This window comes from Sinohyriopsis cumingii, chromosome 14, assembly GCF_028554795.1.
Source record: "Sinohyriopsis cumingii isolate HCF-2022 chromosome 14, ASM2855479v2, whole genome shotgun sequence".
Lineage (NCBI taxonomy): Eukaryota > Metazoa > Mollusca > Bivalvia > Unionida > Unionidae > Sinohyriopsis > Sinohyriopsis cumingii.
The window spans coordinates 45,809,831-45,831,224 of NC_142974.1; the positions used below are offsets into that span (position 1 = coordinate 45,809,831).

General features: G+C 34.3%; 1 protein-coding gene across 1 annotated transcript in view; it reads left to right on the plus strand.

The window, feature by feature from the left end:
- Positions 1-18,398, plus strand: part of LOC149783685 (solute carrier organic anion transporter family member 5A1-like) — a 122,355-nt gene extending 103,957 nt beyond the window's left edge. The window contains exons 10-12 of the mRNA XM_089931924.1: positions 145-273; positions 2,597-2,697; positions 3,997-18,398. Coding sequence (XP_089788050.1) covers positions 145-273; positions 2,597-2,697; positions 3,997-4,197 — 431 coding nt within the window. The 3' untranslated portion in view covers positions 4,198-18,398. The remainder of the gene's footprint in view (positions 1-144; positions 274-2,596; positions 2,698-3,996) is intronic.
- Positions 18,399-21,394: the final 2,996 nt, after the last annotated feature.

Here is a 21,394-nt window from a genome sequence, read left to right on the forward strand (position 1 = left end):
GGATCTGACTTGTGAGTATAAATGGGATCTGACTTGTGAGTATAAATGGGATCTGACTTGCGAGTATAAATGGGATCTGACTTGCGAGTATAAATGGTGAGCACATTATCATCTTGATCTAATTTTTATAATTTCTTATTGTAGCCTATATCCCGGCTCCTATAATGTTTGGAAATATCATTGACACAGCCTGCTTGTTATGGGGAAAGACCTGTGAAATCCATGGTTCCTGTTTGGTGTACGATATTGTGCAGTTCAGATATAAATATGTTGGTAAGTGCCTTGTCATTACAATTTGCAGTGTCCCAGAAATCTTTCACTTTCTTCAGCATACATTTTTAAAGTCTCCATCATGAATTCGGCATGGGCCTATAGTGTTGGGCTTGTTCATATATTCTGTTTTTCCATGTGTACATCTCCAAAAACTTGCATACAACTACTGCCACATTTTTCCATAGACTGTTAAAACTTGATACACATTATTGACTTCAGTGGACAAGTGCATATTCTATCATCAGTCTGAGGAGTATTACACATATATGCTACTTATTAGTGTTAAATTTATTTTTTTTATTAAGTACCTTTTTGTCAATGTATTTTAGAAAGTTTTTTGTTGACGTATAAGTTCGATATTCTATTTTTGTCTGCAATGGATCATTTTGGAATAGATATAGAAACTAAACTTTATTTATAGAGGTTTATAACCCCTAAAAATAAGAAAAATGCATATTTTAAATTTGAAACTGAGTGATTACATCATGGTAAAGCAGTATCTATGAGAAGTAAATTGAAAAGATGAATACCTTTCATGTCTTTTTTGATAGTGTTTTGACATTCTGTAACCATGGCAACAGACACGTGAACACAGAACTGATATCAGAAATAAATGTTTACCACCTCATGTGAACAGTATACATCATATAAGGACATTTTGGAGAGGGGGGCAGAAAATGGCCTTTATTCAATATAGTCCTTTGCACAGAATCATGTCCAGACCTCCACTTAAGAATTTTAACGAATTTAGTATTTGACTTCCAGGTTTACAACTATTTGGGTTTTTGAAAATTCAGCAGTATCTTTTCACATTGCAGAACACAAATATTTGATACCAGATTTAGTCTAATTATTTCATTACAAGTTGCTTATCACACATTTGTTAAAACATGAGTGGTCTGTTTTATACTGATATTGTATAAACCACTGTATGACATTCCTAAAGAACACATAGCTGGTTTCAGTACTTGCATGGTTACATGGTCATTCATCCAATGGCTGTGGTTTCTTCCGACTTGGGGGCCTCGAGTGTCTGCGTGGGTTTGAGTCTTGGATTCGACCAATGTGGGTATGTGAGAAAGTTTGCCAGTAGCTTCTTGTGGGTTGGTGGTTCTTCCTGGGGTTTTCCTGGGTTCTTCCTCCACCATTAATACTGGCTGCCATGTATAGCCTATCATGTGCTGAAAAATGGCGTTAAACCCTACAACAACAACAACAAATCTTCCAACTTGTTCTGCCAATACCTGCAACAATGACAGCATATTATTAAGTATATGTTATCTGAGTATGACCATTTTGAATCCCATACCCTTTATGCTGGAATTTAATGGTATATGGGCATCAAGACAGCCATAGCATTCCCATACATGTCAACCATTATGCTTCCAATGTAATCATTACACTTTTTTTCACCAAATTACATTTTCCACTAGAACTTATTTTGGATTACACTTTTTTGCTACATAAGTAAATAAAACTAAAACAATGAAAAGTTGTTTTTGTCACTTTTATTACCATTTCTTTAATTCCACACATATAAATTTGAGAATATTCTTAAAAAGGTGAAGCTTACGAATAGCAGTACTTTCCTTATTTGCTATTTATGGCAACTAGATATGACCCATTTCCAATAAAACAGAGAAGTTTCATCAGAAGTGAACCATGACTAACAGATTCGTTTTTATTCATGAGCTAGTTAGCTTGTGTGCCAGAACAGAATATTATGCCAGATGTTAAGTGAAACATTTTAAAGTGAGTTGTGTGACAGAAAATGTTAGAGCAGATGGATTTTTTCAAACTTCAAAACAAATCAGAAACAAGGACAGATCAACACTGCTTTACAAACTTGAAAAGAAGAATATGAGTAATGTAATACAGTACATTGAGCACCTTACCAATTCAAGTTCATGATCATTCAGCAATAGTTACATATGTAGACTACTTGAAGTGAGTGCTGAATATAAATAATTTTTCAGTATATTTTATGTTTATGTAGATTTTGGCCTTTGTGGCAAGAATTTTGATCAGCAGACCCAGTAAACTAACATGCATGGAATTGATCACCCCAAAAATTTCCATGTAATTTAATATAAACTGACATGCATGGAATTGATCACCCCAAAAATTTCCATGTAATTTAACATAAACTGACATGCATGGAATTGATCACCCCAAAAATTTCCATGCAATTTAACATTAACTAAAATGAGTTCATTATTAGCTCTGAAACCTTTTTTGTGCACATTGTGTTTTTAGTGCTGTGCAGGTGATTGTAAAATGCATAATTTGAGTGGCATTACATGGTATCTCCTTTACATTTCAGGCACCTCAGCTGGACTGAAGGGGTTAGGAGCCCTTTTATTTATTGTTGTCTGGCTTTACATGAGGCACAGGAACAGGAAAGACATGCAGAAGCAATTGACGGTAGAATAGCAGCTTTCTTTTTCTCCAGTCCTCATTAACAAATTGTAAGACAGGTGTCACTTTTGTAGTGAAGATAGTAGCTTCATTTTTATAGTTGTTAATAATTTCCAATTGCTGCATTCCTTAAAGGTCACTGCTTTAAAGCAGTCACTTATAACACTTTAAACAGACCCTTTTTCAAAGTTCTGGCACACAAATTATTGTAAAACAACAACAAAAATGAAGACTTCTGTTGAGCAACAGCCTGTCTTTTGATATTGTTTTTCTCTATTTCCACTTGTGACACTTAGCTGTACAAGATTTAATTAAAAAGTTCTGAAAGTAAATCAGACATATCTTACAGAACTGTTTGCAGGCAAAAGGATTGGTATTATGCAAGATTGAATGAAAGGGGAGTTAAGGATAATCATTAACTGTCTTCAGGGTCTGTTCTTGAAATGAAAATTAAAAGGTCACATGCCCCACTACCTCCCCATTTGAAAATGTGGAGAATTTTCTGAAATAGGAAGGATTTTATGAACAAATAGAGGTAGGGCTGAAAATATAGTGTGCAATATTCAGTAGATTGTTCTCTGCATAATTGTTTAGAAATCAGCATGAATAATATGATTGCCTGTCCCAGAATAGACGGGGAAATTTTATGTGAAGCAAATTTAAATTTATGTATTTTTATTTTGTTTTATACCATTCTGTATGATGCATTTTGTTTTATACCATTTTGTATTATGCATTTTGTTTTATACTATTCTGTATAACATATTTTGACTTTGATAGTGGCCAGAAAAACATTGTAAGACACTAGTCATATTTCATGCACATAAATGCAAGACCATTCTTCAGCTTCATGTTTTTGGCCCCGACTTTTTCCTTGTTAAATTTCAATAAACTCGACTCACTTTACTCAGAAAATAAAAAGAACATTTTGGTGAGTTTTACACGAAACTAAGTCCCTTTTAACTGATTTTTGAATCAGAGTATGTGACCCACCAGTCATCTTTAAATAGCCTGAAGCCACACACACTGAAATAGAATTCAACAAGAAAGCACATAGAGGCTATGAGGTATTAACTTTCATATAAATTTTATTAAAAAGTTGACTTCTGTATTTTTTCCTTTTTAAACATTAAAATTTATATTTATGTCAGAGGACATCTCAGTACATTTCATTCTTCGGTTAAAATAATGAATTTAAGTACACTGAAAACCCCTGAAACTGAAAATGTACTTTGGCTTCAAGAGGATTTAATTAAATTTGATTTAAAAAGTTTAAGTATTGACCTGATCTTTGATGTATTTCAGGTTCGTGAAATCATGAATTCAGTGACATCAATTGACAAGCTGGATTTAAGCCACATACAACCTCAGCCTAGAAATAATTCCACTTACTGGGATGGGTTATCATCAGACTCGGAGGCAGAGCACGAGGAAAGAGAAAATGATGAGACTGCTGCATATCCAACTCTCTCTTTGAGGACAGGAACTAGAGAGTCAAATTTATAGCACAAGAGTACGATTGAATTGGCACAGTCACATCATTCTGATTGGATTTTGTTGTCTGGGAAAGGCTAGTCAATAGATGTACGATTGAATTGGCACAGTCACATCATTCTGATTGGATTTTATTGTCTGGGAAAGGCTAGTCAATAGATGTACGATTGAATTGGCACAGTCACATCATTCTGATTGGATTTTGTTGTCTGGGAAAGGCTAGTCAATAGATGTATGATGTAGGCCAGCAGATATCATGTGTTGTCTGATATGGGATTGCAAATGTCACTTTTCCATTATCAAGATTATTTTAACTGTTTCATTACAGTAATGTCAAGGGGTGTAGCAAAAGCACTGTAAACCCACCAGACAGAACTGTACAATAACATTTTCTATGGGAGAAGGCAATAAATAATTTAGTATTTCATTGAAATGGTATGGGCACATGCCTGCTGGACAGGCGTCATAAATATAGGAAATGTGCAATTTCCTATAGTAGATCCCTCTAGTTAATCAATCAAAATTCTTGAATTTTTCATGTTCTAAAAGCATGGAACTTGAGTAATACTATTTTTGCAGTAAAACTTGTGTATACATGAGGCCATGATCTAACCCAGGGGTGCGCAACATATTTCCCATGGACCACATGAGGCCTGCTGACATATTTTGTGTGGCCTATGGCCCGTGTTCTTGCTGTATGCGTTGTGTATTTATGCTTTTATTATAGACAGACATTTTGCAGTGCAGCCCACTTAGTTCAAACCAAGGTCAAATCTAGCCCTTGTAAATGTTTTGAGTTGTGCACCCCTGATCTGACACCTGGAGTCCCAGCCCTCAGATTCAAACTCCAGCAACACAATGTTTTCTGTATTTGCACTTCAGTATTGTGTTCATATTAAAGAAAAATGTAACAAAATTCAATCTGTGTAGGTTCGAGTCTCGGGCACGGCCAATGTGGATATGTGAGAAAGCTTGCCGGTAGCTTCTCGTGGGTCGGTGTTTTTTTCCAGGGTTTTCCCGGGTTCTTCCTCCACCATTAATACTGGTCACCATGTATAGCCTATCTTGTGCTGAAAAATGGCCTTAAACCCTATAACAACAACAACAAAATTCAATGTAAGCACAAAACAGTTATTCTTCACTCGTCTCACTGAACATGATTGTTGTAATGTTGGAAATTGTACTTTACACTTGGGTGTATTTAATGTATTAGGATTAGTGTCATGGTGTGTTTCAATGTAGTGAAACCTGTCTCACGAGACCTCACATCTGCCAACCACAATTGGTTGTATAAAACTGGTAGCCTTTCATAACATCTGTGCAGGAGGATATTTTCAAGGTTGAAGTTCAGTTTGGTTAAATAAGGAATTACTGTAAATATATTTTGTTTCTTATTCATAGTTCCTTTTAAATATTACATGCCTTGACCAAGAACATTATAATTTTAGTCGAATTTCACATGTTGTCTTTAACACTTAGTTATCCTATCTGTAAATTGTAAAGTCAGCTATGATAACTTTTGAAATTGTTTTACATCCAAAAGCCAAAACCTAAGTCACCCATGATATAAGCAGTAAACATGTCCTCTTGATAAAGGATGTTACAGATGCACAAAGTTAACCTTATAACAAACTCTGCTTGGCCTTGTGTGGGGGTTTAATAACAGTAACATTGATAAAGCAAGAAAGAACACAGACCTTTAAAATATATAATTATTACATATGGAGAAAGTAAACAATTCATTAAGAGAGAAATGCGAAGAACGTGTGACCTCATTTGCCCTCGTTAATACATAACTACACAGGATGATTTAAGGCAGTTTCCATCGCACTGCATTGAAAACACTGCATTAAAAGCAGGGTGAGAAGGTGTCTCAATATATTATCAGCATTTTGGAGTATTGTCTTGATTATTAGCACAGCGGTTAGTGATGTCCTTTAGTTTGGTCTATAGCAGTTGTTATAAAGGAATAAATAAAGGTCAGTGGTGTTTATAGATGTTTTTGATATGCTGTCTTACATTGCAGTGTCAGATTGCATATTTTGCCTACAAATCGTGGTTGTGTTCAGCAGATGCTTGCTCACAACAGTGTTTATATAATAAAATTGATCTCTGCTTTTAAATGACAGGTGGTTCCACATAGCAGAGGTCACTCATTACCTATATAAAGATTAACATTTGATCATGGCAATTGTAAAAGGGAAAAGTAATGAGAAGATAAATCTTTAAACACATATCGAGAATCTGCTTTGATAAAAATATTTTTACCTTATATTAGGGCTTTGTACACAAGTCTGTTTGGCTGTACAATATTCTAGTCTTTTTTGTTAACCTTGTATTATATATGTATTCATATTTCAGAAATTCCTGGGGGAAAAAACCTGTGTTATGGTTAAAGGTGATGCACATTTTCTGAACACCAGTTTATGTATATTTGGAGTGAAAAGTTGAATTTATGTAAAATCTATTTTTTGCATGCCTTGTTTACAGTAAAAGCACTGTTGTAAATATATTAATTATATACTACTCAGACCATGTTGAGGGCCATTTGCTATGTTTTTTTATGTGACCATCTTGAGCGAAATAAATTTTGTTGCAGCATTGTCCATTCATCTGTTGCTATTTTTGCATATCGATTCATAACTTTATAGTGGTGGATGAATTGTCATGAAACTTTGCCCAAGTATTTATCAGGACTGGACCTGACGCTGCTTGGCATAGCCAGGCCCCTACCTGAAGGCCAACATCACAGCAAGGGAAATTGTAATTTTATAACTTAAGTACTTTTATGGATGATAATAGTACTTTTATGGTTGATAATCTTGGAAATACTAATTTAAGATATTTTAATGACACTTTAGCAGTTTTATATTTATTGCAGATGGTGTGTTGCATACAATATCCCAGCCTCCTGTCACAAGGCCAAAACCATAACAAAGGCAGTTGTAATTCTGTTACTGTTATCCTTGTCAGGATTATAATTTTTCAGTTAATGACGATACTTTAATTAAGTTTAAATGAATTATATAATACGTATAGTTGTGTCATGGTCAAGGTCATGGGAAGTGACAATGTAATTATATGACTTGTATTTAGTCTGGAGTACAATTTTAAAGCACTGAAGATAATTGAAACTTGAACTGGTGACATGTCAAGACTGTAAAGTGCATCACATATCTTAGACATGCCCTGTGCTTCAAAGTTGAGGACTTGTTGAAGGAAAATATTAATTGGTGATCTTTATTCATGTTCAGGTATAACTAAACTAATGAAGACATTTTAGTGAAACTGTAACCTGTTGTATATCCTGACATATTCAGTGATACACCCTGCCTCAAGGTTAAGGTTACAACAAAGGATAATTCACCCTGCCTCAACTTTAAGGTTACAAAAAAGGATAATGAGTATCTGCCCAGTTTCTTACCCAGGCTCCCACTTTGTAACCCCTACATAAAATTTGAGAGAATTTTATCCCAGTCCATGCCTTGCATATAATAAAGTCCTTAGATGAAAGGTCAAGGTTATTAATGAAATTCCATTTACAGTACTCTTGTTCCAACTAAGAATTGTATTTGATTGTTTAGCATTTATTTAGTCATTTTTCAAAGCATGGTGTGTGCCAGTCTTAAATTTGTACAAAGTGCAAATAGTGTTATTGTCATAGTCCACTAGCCCCAAACATGTGCAATATCACAGGCGGCATCAGCTTTCATAAGCTATCTTTGTATCCTGTAATTATCAGCAATATTTTTTGTGATATTTAATTTCTAGGCTTGATAAAAAGGACATGAATAGGCCTTAACTGTTCATGATGGTCCTTAACTTCCTTTGTTCAGTATACATATGGAGGGTCTGCCTGCAGCATAGACCTTAACTGATCATGATGGTCCTTAACTTCTTTGTTCAGTATACATATGGAGGGTCTACCTGCAGCATAGGCCTTAACTGATGATGATGGTCCTTAACTTCCTTTGTTCAGCATACATATGGAGGGTCTGCCTGCAGCATAGACCTTAACTGATCATGATGGTCCTTAACTTCCTTTGTTCAGCATACATATGGAGGGTCTACCTGCAGCATAGGCCTTAACTGATCATGATGGTCCTTAACTTCCTTTGTTCAGTATACATATGGAGGGTCAGCCTGCAGCATAGACCTTGACTGATCATGATGGTCCTTAACTTCCTTTGTTCAGTATACATATGGAGGGTCTACCTGCAGCATAGGTCCTTACTGTTCAAAATAGGTCTTAAGTTACTTTGTGCAGTATATAGAGAAGTTGTTACTGCAAATCCTTGTAAGAGTGTTTATGTATCTTTTTGAACTGGCAATGAGAATAGTTGGAATTGGTGAAATGGAAGATGTGATCAGAGGCATCGGTTTCATTGTAGTAATTGTCAGTAATTGGTTTGAAGTTATTTTAAACAACTGTAAGAGAAGTTTAGTGGAGTGGTGTAGTACATTTATCTGGCTAATCACAATATTTGAATTTCATTGAAGTTTCACATGTTTCATTTAAGCAAAAAGGAAATTTTTATCACTATCTTCACACTTATAAAACGTATTGTTTCATTAATGATATTTCTGTTAAAATTGCATTGTCTCATGATTTGTGATGATCTACCATGTACATTGATAATGTTGAGTATGCATTATTTTACCCATGTATAAAACTGCCCATCATTCTTATATATTTTTGCAATGGAAGACAGCTTGTTACAACTCAGACAGCTGTGTTTCGTTGTATTTTGTTGGGTTTGAAATTTGGTCTATTTTTTTTGTTCTCAGTATTAATAACAAATAATTTAATAACAAATAATTACAGGAGGTTGTGTAAGAAAGGGTCAGGTTACATGAAACTTGTTACCGGGAAGTTTGCATGGAAGTAAAGATGATGGTTCGTATCTAGGTAGCTTGTTTCTGTGATACCTGTTTTAGGATTTTAATTTAGAATTGGATTTGATTTTAAATTTAAAAAAAGATAGTATGTACTCATTCTTCAGTCGAGGCAAACTGCATAGACCCAGATCTGGGTCTATGCCAATGCAAATCTGGGTCTGTGCATTTTATTTGAGTATTCAGCAGAACAAACAACAAAGACACTGATCTGCCAGCCCATTTACAATGGCTGATCAGGGTCTGTGTTGTTTGTAGTTTGATCGGACTTATAAGAGAGTCTATGTTGGTTCCTATTACAGTATTTGCATTTATGCTTGTTTGATGAATAGTAGTGGATGTTTATGCTTCCTCAGAAAAACAGAGATATCCATGTAGAAAATTAAAGGAAGATTTTATAAATTTTTTTTTGCTTTTCTTTTATCTTTGTATATAGTGTATTTTTTTTACTATTGAATTTATCAGTTTTAGAAATTTTGCATTTATAAAATGTTCAGTTTTTTAATGTGGAGAATTTGATTTATATGAAAACAGATTTATCAATACAGAAAGTATAAATTGGAGGGAAAAGGGGCACATTAGTCTTGTAAATACTATACATCCATTAAATTTACAATTTTACTGCACACATTATTTTTGTCAGATGATTTTGTATAATTTACAAATGGATTTAAAATTCACTACTAGCAATCAAATGCAATGTATGTAAGGTTTTGGCTTCCCTTTAACAGACAGTACTAGTAATGAAATGAACTCAGTTACCTTAACATTCAGTACTAGCAATTAAATGAAATCTGGTTACTTTAACATTAAGTACTAGGAATGAAATGACCTATTGCTTGTAACATTTAGTACAAGCGATGAAATGAACTCTATTACTGGAACATTCAGTAATTGCAATTAAATTATCTCTACTGAAGATTGAGATTCCACTTGAAAAGGGAGCAGTTTTTATGTAGCTTTAGAATGAACTTTTATGCCAGCCAGGAATAATTCTCTATATTAAGAGCTGATTGACAGGAATTAAACTGAAAGATATCCATGCCAATTGATTGACAGGTGAAACCTTTAGTTTATAATGCCTGGTGACAAATTACCTATCAGTGTAAATTAGAAGTGATTTATGCTTATTGATCTACCACTCCTTGCCCTGGGTGATAAATCAGTAGTGCTTCACCAGACCCCATATTGTTGAAACATTTTGAACACACTCAAGTTCAGGTTCAGAACCAGACAGACAGATTTGATATTGGGATCAGATTTGTTGATTGGGATTGAAAACATTTGATATCAATGCTAATTGATTGACAGTGATTACTCCTGGTTACAGTAGTATTAGTTGGAAGTTTAATGAAGAGTCGTCTTTGGTACCTGTGTTCCACCTTGTGATCCATGTCAGTTAATGATATACATGTATTACCCACCCTTTCTAGTCCAAACTGTTAGTTTACAAACTTGGCCATTCAGGAAATTACTAAGGATTAGAAATGCCAGAAAAAAAGAAACCTATACATTGCAAATCTGTAAAGCTATTCAATTGTTGGCAAAAATGTAAGAAGTTTGCATTAAGTAAAGGAGATTCCCTTGTTTGTAAATAAAGTTAAAAGTTGGAATTCCATGGACTGCATGTTTGCATTTCTGTTTAAAAATGTTTAAAGTTTGTCAATTTTTTGTTGATATTTATTTGTTAGATGTAGATGATTTTATCAACAAAGTACATAACGTATGATTATAAACAATGCAAGTTGAAATTTTGCTGTTACACATATCTTTGTTTTTGCTTTTATGTTTGTTGCTAAAACTTGTTTCTAATTGTAGCCTTTGATCAACACATAATTGGAAATAATTTGAGGTATAATGCTTTCACATTTGAAATATACACCATAGAAATCGCTATTGAATTACCATGAAAAATGAAGATGTCCATATGATTAAACTGATTACGGAGTTACCTTTTAAATTTTATTGGGTATGATACGTTTTAGAGATATATATTCATGTATGGTATAGTTTAGAATTTAGCATACAAAGAAAGGCCCAGAGTCCTCTTATTTGCGAAATGTGCCATCAAGAAGCATTTAAATTCTAAATAAAGTTAAATTAAATGATATATTTGTTCAGATATAAATTGGATGGTATATTAGTCTTCCAGGCTTATCAGAATTGGTGCCGATTTGGTAAGCATAACCATTTTTATCTCAATTTTCTTCTCCATTTGAATGCAAATATTTCTCAGGAATTTATCGAGTATGAGCTTACATTGTTGACAAAGTTTAATTATTACAAATTTTTTTTAGTGTGTTAAGGTTTGTATATATGTTTTGTTTGTCAAGAAGTACATTATATTTGTAAAATTTTTGTTATAGCTTTGATTACTGTACTGTACAGCATTTTTGGGTGTAAATACTTTGTTTCAAATGCAGTTTGTTGAAAGAACTTGGTCTGATTTTGATGGCAGTCTGTTAATTATAGTTAAGTAACTTGCAACAGGATTTCAGTTCTTTATTTGGGGAAGGATGGAAGGTTTAAAAGGAGAAATATTTTTTCACCATGTGGCAATGTAATTCCAGTTATACAGTAATTATGCATTATGTGGTATTTTCTTGTGCCTGAGGACTGCAGATTTTTGTCATATCATGACGCTGAGTTTGGGACAGTGAAACTCCATTAATCTGGATGATGTTGTTTTCAATGGAAATTACTGATGAATTAGAATTAACAAGTCATTTAAAAGAACAAAAGAATATACATGCATTGCAAGACAAGTGATCTTAGAACTTGTTCTTCAAGTATCATAATTTTGTGTACCTCGTCATTTTTCATTCCTTAACTATAGACATCATACTTACCTATTTTGGTCCTCTGTTTTTTGTACACCACAGGGAATTCTTTTTTCATGACTTCTGTTATTTAGGTTCTAAAACCAATATCATATTTTTCTACATTACATATCTATTATTGCCTTCTCCAGTGGGAACTGTTCCTCATTAGTGTTGTTTGGTGGGGTATAGTGCCTGAGCAAATTCAAGGACTCTATACTCCACAAGACAACACTGCGGGAGGATAGTTTCCAAAGGAGAAGGCAATAATAGGTTTAGGGCATCACATCGACACATGATATTAGTTCCTGTAAGTCAAGTACAGCATCCCATACTCGAGGTAAAAACATAGCATCATAAACCAGATATGTGTTGTCAGTAAGTCTGAGAATTTATTGTGGTGTACTAAACCTGTATAAAGGCACATTGTGATATCCACAAAAGCTAAGGCACACAAAGTTTGAGGCTTCTGAGTGTACTTCATGTTGTGGTTTCATCAATCAATACAGCTCTTCCTCATAAAACATGGTAGTCAGGGTTCATTACTGCCGACTGGTATGTACTGAACTGTGCTATACTGAGAACCGCGATCACTACAGAATCACGATATGTTGAGAATAGTATAATATACAGAACCATAATATAGGAGGCACTGTCAACATATTTTAAATAATGATGTTTGAAAAGGAATAAAAGATATAAGACTAAGTTTCACTTTTGTTTTCTTTCAACACTGTATGATTTTGGTCATTGGGTCTATAGTAGTACCACTTTATATCCAGAATAGCATTATAATGTTATAAATGGAGAGAGCTGTATTGTGTTTTCATAATGAGATAAAAAGAACCTTCATGAAATTGACTAGGTACATAATTTCATTTGAATTGAGCAGCCCATAACTTCCTTAAAACTTCACATATTTAAAAAAATTATTGTATTTTTTATGCACATAATTTTTCTTCCTTTCCAGGAGATAATATTACCATGCAATTCAACACAGTATTAAGATATGGACTGTAGATTCCAGATTAATGAGATTTTTACTGGTCTAACTTGAAAGTTACTTGTAATGGCCAGCATTTGTAAACTCCTACTTTTTGAAAATATTTCATATTTGCAATCATTTGAGATGTCCCAGGAACAAGAGATACGGTTCTTATAAATATTATGTCAGGAATAATTTGAGATGTGACAGTCATTTGCAATGTTGATGTCAATGATACCTATCATACTTCAAATATGTGTCAACACCTGCCATTCAGACTACTTTTAGCTATTTACGAAACAAGGATTGACTGAGAAATTACAAATGGTCGAACTGTTTTTTCATTCACAGTCCCTCATTTAATCCAACAGTCAATCCATTCATAAAAGTGGCTGAGATAATCCAGTTGTTTGTGTTTCCTGTTTTGCAGAAAAATTTCTCACAGACAAATTATATGATTTTCATGTGAATTACTGCACTAACATACATCCGTGGCATAATTTTGTCTTGCAAAAGTAGCCAAGATTGTTCTGAATTATGTGCCAGTAACCAGAGTTATGGTTCTTACAGACATTATGTTGGAAATTATTTCCTTTTCAGTATGCCACAATGTGCCATTTCCTTTTTCTTGTTGTGTCAAGATATTGTACAAACACTATCTGAACAGTATTTATTCAAATAGCTGACAATGTCAGTGATGTCAGTGCAGATTTTGTCACATCAAAGACTGCAATATTTTATTCCTTTATCATTTACAAAATGAGGTAACTCTTGTGAAGATAAAAATGCATTTCTGCTGGATGTAACATATAACAGTTTTAAGGGTTTTTGTGTAAATTTCCAAAACATTACACATGGGATATATCATGATGCAAGTGGTCTTTTTTTTGCTTTTAAACTCCTTATTTGATAACACTTAGACCACAGCAAGTTTACATACTCAGCCCCAGATGTGTTCCTAAAATGTCAATATTTGTGTTTATTTTCAAATTAGTTCATGCTAATTTTGCAGTAGATGTGATCATATATCTTCTTTACAAGGATGTTGCCATTGTTTATGAGTCAGATCAACACCAAACTGCATAGACCCTATTCTATTGTTGTATATTGTTCCAGCAGATTTGGCTTTATGCAGTTTGGTAAGACTGTTCAGTGGATCAAACAACTTAGACCCTGATCTGCTGGTGCATTATGCAGTAGCAGATTAGGTTTTGTGTTGTTTACAGTTGGACATGACTTTTAAGCAAATATATATGGTCTATTTTATATTGACCTGGACTAAATTTTTGTCAATATTTTAACAAAACAATAATACTCATATAATTACTACATGTATTCACCTATAAAGTGTTCTACTATGTGCAATTTTATAGGAAACAATATTGAACAGACTGTTTTCTCTGAGGATGTGTAATACTTTTATACAAATAGTGCCACATGCAGAAATGCTTTTGTTTTTGTTATACCCTTTTGCAAGTGACATTTTGGGTGATATATTGGATTTTGCTTGTCCATCCATCCATCTGTCAAACTTTTGTTTACTGTCTCCTGCAACCTCTGCGATATCTTCATTTTTTTTCATCATGACTAAAAATCGCATCCTGTGAAAAGTGCAAGTCTGATTAGCATTTTTAGAGTTATTGCCATTTTTATTACAAATTGTCTCCATCCATCATCAAACTTTTCTCTAGTTAATATCTCCTGAACTATTTAAGATGTCGCTGTGTAGCTTGATATGCATTTGTATCACGACATGAGTTTGTTTGCTTTGTCAGATTAATACTTTCAGAGCTATATTAAAGATTGTGTCTATGTGTTAGTCTTCTCAAATTAAAATCTCCTGAAACATTTCATGAAACTTGATGTCCATTTGTATTATGACACATTAGGCCCATATAAGTTTTATAAAACTTAGTATGCTTTTGTACATTGATCAGACAGTGGGTAGTGTGAAACAATGAGGCTGTTTGAAAAGTAGTTGCCACATAACCTTCTCCGATGAGCATAAAAAACATTTAAAACAAATTGACATCACACTCCTGATGGTTAATATCTTGTGAACTATATGACATATCCTCATGAAACTTAGTATGCAATTTTAGCATGACAAAATTTAATACCACACATAACAATGGGCTTGGTCAGATTATTTCTTTTAGAGCAGGAAGGGTGTTGGTGGGGATACCATATAAGGATTTTCTTAGTGGCAGATCTGGTAACTTTGTACAAGGGTCCCAGAAACCATGGCATCCCGGTTGTGCATTGGACTTGTAATCCAAGGGTAATGGCTTCATTGACATCTGACCAGGCCCATCCAGGTTGGCTGCCTTGGTGTGTCCATAGGAAAGGTGCTTTGATCCTATTTCATCTGCAATATATAACCAGTAATATATTAAGAGTGCTATAAAAAATGATGAAACCAGCAAGCACCCCATTTATGCATCCAATTTGTCTGCATTGTGTATGTGAGGTGACAATATGCACTACTTTAGAATAGTAAAATCGAATCATAGAGTTTGAATTTTGCAACAGATATGATCATTTGTTACGTGTTTGCATAATTTTGTTCGTGAGGGTAAATGTTTTGTATCCAAAAATGATGCACAATGAAGAATTATTTTTCTCACTTTTCTGAGCACAAAATGATGATTGAAGTAAAAACAGTTATTACGAAAAAGCAAAACACCCCACCTTAAGAGAGTATGAAAAGGACCATTAGGGTAATTGCAGTATACAGTGTGTGAATTGTGTACTGCAGAAAGCTTGCACAATGCCCAAGGATACCCCATGTTAGCTGATACGGGCTAAAACAATGGAATGATTCTAATCTTTTCAGTCACACATTTGGTATGCTAACAACGGTGCCACTATGGCTCATGCCTTCATTATTTGTCTTTTACAGCATGTGGGATAGCACATTTTTTCTACATCTGCAAACCTGCAGATAGTTCTACAGATCAGAGATGGAATTGAATTTTGTGGTCAGTTATGATAGTTGATATCTGAAAGGAAGTGAAAAGACTTTTACTTAAAAATTTGCACAAACATAAATATGTACATAGATACTCCTATTTTTCTGCATTGAAAATGGATGTCCCAAAGCATTCATCATTCATCTGATTATGTGTCATTGTATTTGGCTTTAATGTGATCATGATTGGAAAGTAAGCTTTGTATTTCTAGTTTTGAAAGCTTAGCCTAACTGTCCAATGGAGAGATAATCAGATTTTGTTCATGATATATTTTAAAATGTTTGTACATAATAGATGGTGTATCTGTATACAGTGCAACCTCTCATAAACTCAAGCAACCTCTTGAATCCAGCAAGGGTCTGATGTTCCTTTTCAGTTGTCTAGGCTACCTTAATGGAAGACTGACATAGTAATCACTTCACTGTGTCTCTGTTTTACGATCCATTGGTGCGACTATGCAGTCTTGAATTTTTTATTTATGTGATGACTTTTTTAAGTACAGTTGACTACAGTGCCATGTTACTTGGTGTGTGAATATATCTTAATGCATACAACACCATTTTATGAAAAGCTTGGTTGGTTCCCAACACAGTCAATGGCCAGCTTACATTTTTCACCTCCCTTATGTAGTTACCTCTTGTATCCTACCCAGATTTTACTATCACATTGATGACTTTAAGAGAGATTGCACTGTATTTAGAATTGGCCATTTTTGATTTTTATTTGTAAACAGATTGGTATATAGTTTTATACAGTTCAGATGTTTTGAAATATATTGTACGAATGTTAAATGCAATGGTAGATTTTTAAAAGATACCTCTGAGCATTTTGAGATTGGAGACATCATAGGTACATCACAATTTTTTCCCAAGCAAAAAGTCAGCACAAATTGATTTGTGTCACAAAAATTACAAAAGAAAAATGATAGTAAGGGGACATTTACAGTATGTATTTGTTCAGCAGAGGTTTAAAAAATTCATTATTATTTAATTCACAGAATTGATGTCAAAATATGATTTGAATTACTATTGATTCAGCAAGTTCACAATTTTAAATTGTGGCTGTTTCAATATTCATCATGTTAGATAGTTTAAGTGTATGCAGGAGCAACGTTTTTTTTATTAACTGTTAAAAATGCTTGACTGAAGCATTCAAGATGAGCAGTTTAGCACTCATTTGTACCAATTTGCCCATGAAGAATTAATCCTTTTTTGTGCCATTTTTCATGCTTCCCATATTTTTTGTGTCATGATTTTCATGTTGGTACAGTTCACTTTCAGACCTGTAATATTCCCATTAACCATGTGATATATTGTAGGGAAGATAATTTAAAAGCTGACTTGGCATTTAAAAAGACCTGAAAAGTGTGAAATCATTTTTGTTTTGTGGTTAATTTATATTGTGGTTTGAAATTTTACATTTTCATCTGTACTTGAATTTATGGTTTGAGAAAAGGATTGATATTCTTTCTATAGAGAAATTGCTTTTCATTGGGCATTTCAAATTTTGGTTTGTAGCAACCATGAAATCATGGTAATTACTAAATTAAATATGCTGCTACTTGGGAACTTCATAGAGCTGTAGTAGCATAATATAGTGTTAATCAGACTGCTGATTATTCTTGTGATTTTAATTGAGTGAAAATAGTGGTCTATCAGTGCTTTGTGTCACATTAGGTGGGGGTCAGTGTTTTTTGCAGTTGATTGTGCATTATGTAGGGGTAAATTTTTTCTCTTTTATAGCCCAGTTAAAATGACCTGACAGTGTAGTCTTTGGTATGGCTCAGCAGGGGATCGAACCCATGACCTCCCGCATCTGAGGTGGACAATCTAACCACTAGGCCACCATAGCGGTCTTAGAAATATTAGAAATGGGGGAAATTATTTTGCAAATGGAATGAGAGATCTAATCCATTAAACATGGCAGAGGATGCATCAATGAGGCACTCTTTTCATGTACTGGTTCAGTTTCTGGCATGATGTTTTACATATTAGAGTGAATCCTGCATCCAAGAATAGACTGATATATAAGGTACACAATATTTACCTGTGGATATTGCACAATCATCTGCAAATAGTTCATACTCCTGCGTGGGCAACCTCCCTTTGATAGGCCAAGGACATTGCCACAGTGTTGTAAAAATCGATGCTAAAATGCCACCTTCAGAAAGCCATAAGGTTGTGACAACTGCATCACACTTAAGATTGTATTTTTTATATGTGATCTTTCTTCTTTAATGGCTTTTGTGCAAATTATGCAGATTTTTATGAAGTTAGTAAATTAAAGGGAGATAACCTCTGTGAGGCATATTGTACAGATAAACGTCTACGGGGCAAGCCATAACAAAAATGCACACTGTTTTGTTTGTCTCTGAGATAATACAAGTCAGCTTTAGGCATATATATCTTGGCTGTTGTATCCAGTTGATATGTATTGGTTTCCAATGAGCCATAAAATACTCTATAATTGTGTAATGTTATAATGTAAAGCCTAGTAAACATTGTTAAACATAAAAAGCCAGAAATAAAGACCTATTCCTGACAGGGTTTTCTTTTGTATTTTGTGTAATTGCTGTGTACCAGACAGAAGATGGAGAGAAAAACGAATTCCCATCCAGCAATAAGTTGGATCCAGAAACGATCACTAGTACCCATTTCTCTTTAATAGATCTGTGCAGTTATATAAAATGAAAACGAAAAGTTGACTTATCTGCTTATCAGCATGAACATGTGAATGTTCATTTGCATGCATGGGATATTGATGTGAATATACTGACCAGGAAATTAGATGTGCTTACATGAAGTGTGTCTTGTTATCCTCATGGTATAAATAGTTATTGGGGTATGTGCTTGTTATCCTCTTGGTAGGAATGATTATTAGGGCATGAGCTTGTTATCCACATGGTAGGAATGATTATTAGGGCATGAGCTTGTTATCCACATGGTAGGAATGATTATTAGGGCATGAGCTTGTTATCCACATGGTAGGAATGATTATTAGGGCATGTGCTTGTTATCCTCTAGGTAGGAATGATTATTAGGGCTTGAGCTTGTTATCCTCTAGGTAGGAATGATTATTAGGGCATGTGCTTGTTATCCACATGGTAGGAATGATTATTAGGGCATGTGCTTGTTATCCTCTAGGTAGGAATGATTATTAAGGTATGTGCTATCAAAACTGTCTACGGTGGCTCAATTTGATACTGTGGCTTTCATTTTAATTCGCACAGTCAACTCCGCTTACATGCATAGCCTCGGGGGACCGGACCCAAGCTGTGCATATTAACGGACTATGCATTTAAGCGGAATTATGTATATTTACATTGAAAAACGGGACCATACTTAAGCGATCTATACAATTAGGCGATAAGCATTTAAGTGGAGCCGATTGTACCACTATTTCCGTGGCTGATTAGTTGATTTGGATAAACCCATTGCCTCACGGTGCTTACCACTGAACTACAGCTTAGTATACATGCCAATCACTTAATATAATTAGCTGGGAAAACTTATGATGTTGTATACATGTTTAATTATCTGAAATTCAATATAAATAGGTTCCACTCATTGTTGGCTTCTAAACGAGTGGCTATCATTGCTGTGAGACGATTTGGCTTCTATGAATTCCTTTTTGTTTATTAAACAGTTTTTATCGTAACTAACAAATCCTTAGATCAATTGAATCCTCAAAACCCACTTAACACATTAGCCCCTGGAGGTTTTTTGTCGTTTTCACCAGAAATTCGAGTAGGAAACACATTTTGAAAGCTATTTCTGAATACATCTCAATACTTCAACTTCCAGGTGATTTTTTAAGAATACATGTATAATGCCTAGTTGTGTTAGAAACGTCGTTTTTCATTGGCTATTTGGCTCATGCATGAGCAGAAGGGTAAAAGTTGGAGTTCTTTTTTTTTGTGTTAAACGGACCGATTATTTTGATATCGAGATTATTCTTTATTCCAAATGCCCATCTTATCCTAGTTTTTGCAAGGTTCATCCGTCTGTTTGCAGTTCATACCGGTCTGCCTTAGATCTGAGACCAAAAAGTATAAAATCCGGACACAAAATCGGATTCCAACCACGGGCGAATTTTGGGTGAAAAAAAATCGGGTAAAAAAAATTAGTTTTTTCCCTCTGTATTTTGTAGCGCAACTAGAACTACCAGATTATTTGGTATCATTGTAGAGCTACATCTGTCTACCTTTCTAAAATACCACCTACTTTAGTGATAATGTATAACCTTGACGCTACAGAGCTCGATAGTAGACTACTACCACCTGCCACGTAAACTCGTTTCAGGGGTTAATGTGTTAAGATGGTTTGCATTAGACACCTCTGCCTATAAAATAGCAGCAGCTATATTCATTTTGAGAGAATTTGTTATGCTCTTTCATCTCATATTGTTCCTTTTTCGGATTCATCCAATACACTAGCATGTGCTCTGATGTATAAAGTTGCAGAAAATCTGCGTTAAATTGGGTGGGGCTACAGGCTCACCATGCATATAGAAGTTTACCATTGCAATCTTCAGGAGCTGGTATTGAAATATGGCAGTGATATTCAAATGTTCTTATTATCTTTTATCTAAGTCTTCCAGCACTCTGATTTTTGGGACACCATACTTTCAACGTTTGTAACAATTTTCCCGAGCAAATTTATTTTAAACACGAAAAAAAAAAAAAAACAAAGTTTGAATGGAAAGTTGGGTAATATTTATACTTACTAAAACAATATTAAATTGATCACCAATAAACCTTGAAACCGCTTTAATACACTAATTATCGCTTTCTACTGGATACAGTACCAGCAAGAGATCAGCAGGTAACCAAATCTGAAGATTTTATTTTCCTCTGAGGTGTATTCTTTTTGCTTTCAATACATACTACATAAGAATCAAACTTTGTTTCCCAGGTCGAGAGCAATGAAATTTTACTGTTCTGTTTACAATCACTGTTATATTGATTCGACATGCACATGTTCCAAACAGGGAATGTCATTTTTGTTGAGAAAGATGACGGGAAATGTCATTCTTGTTGAGAAAGATGACGGGGAATGTCATTCTTGTTGAGAAAGATGACGGGGAATGTCATTCTTGTTAAGAAAGATGACGGGGAATGTCATTCTTGTTGAGAAAGATGACAGGGAATGTCATTCTTGTTGAGAAAGATGACGGGGAATGTCATTCTTGTTGAGAAAGATGATGGGGAATGTCCATCTTGTTGAGAAAGATGACGGGGAATGTCATTCTTATTGAGAAAGAGGACCATTGTTTTCTTTCTTCTCCACTACCTCCAAATCCAACCTTCCCTTCACGATGAATAATAATCTTCGGCTATATATATATATATATATATATATAATAAATACAAAGGGCAGTAATTCGTAGAGATTACCCCCATCCCCTCTGGGTGGCCTCTGGTATCCTGTATGTTTATAGGTTTTATCTTTCACTTGAGACTGTAAGCAGTGCTTGCCCAAAAAGTTCTTTACTGAAAGTTTCGAGAAAGGCTATGAAACTTTTTTTTTTTTTTTTTT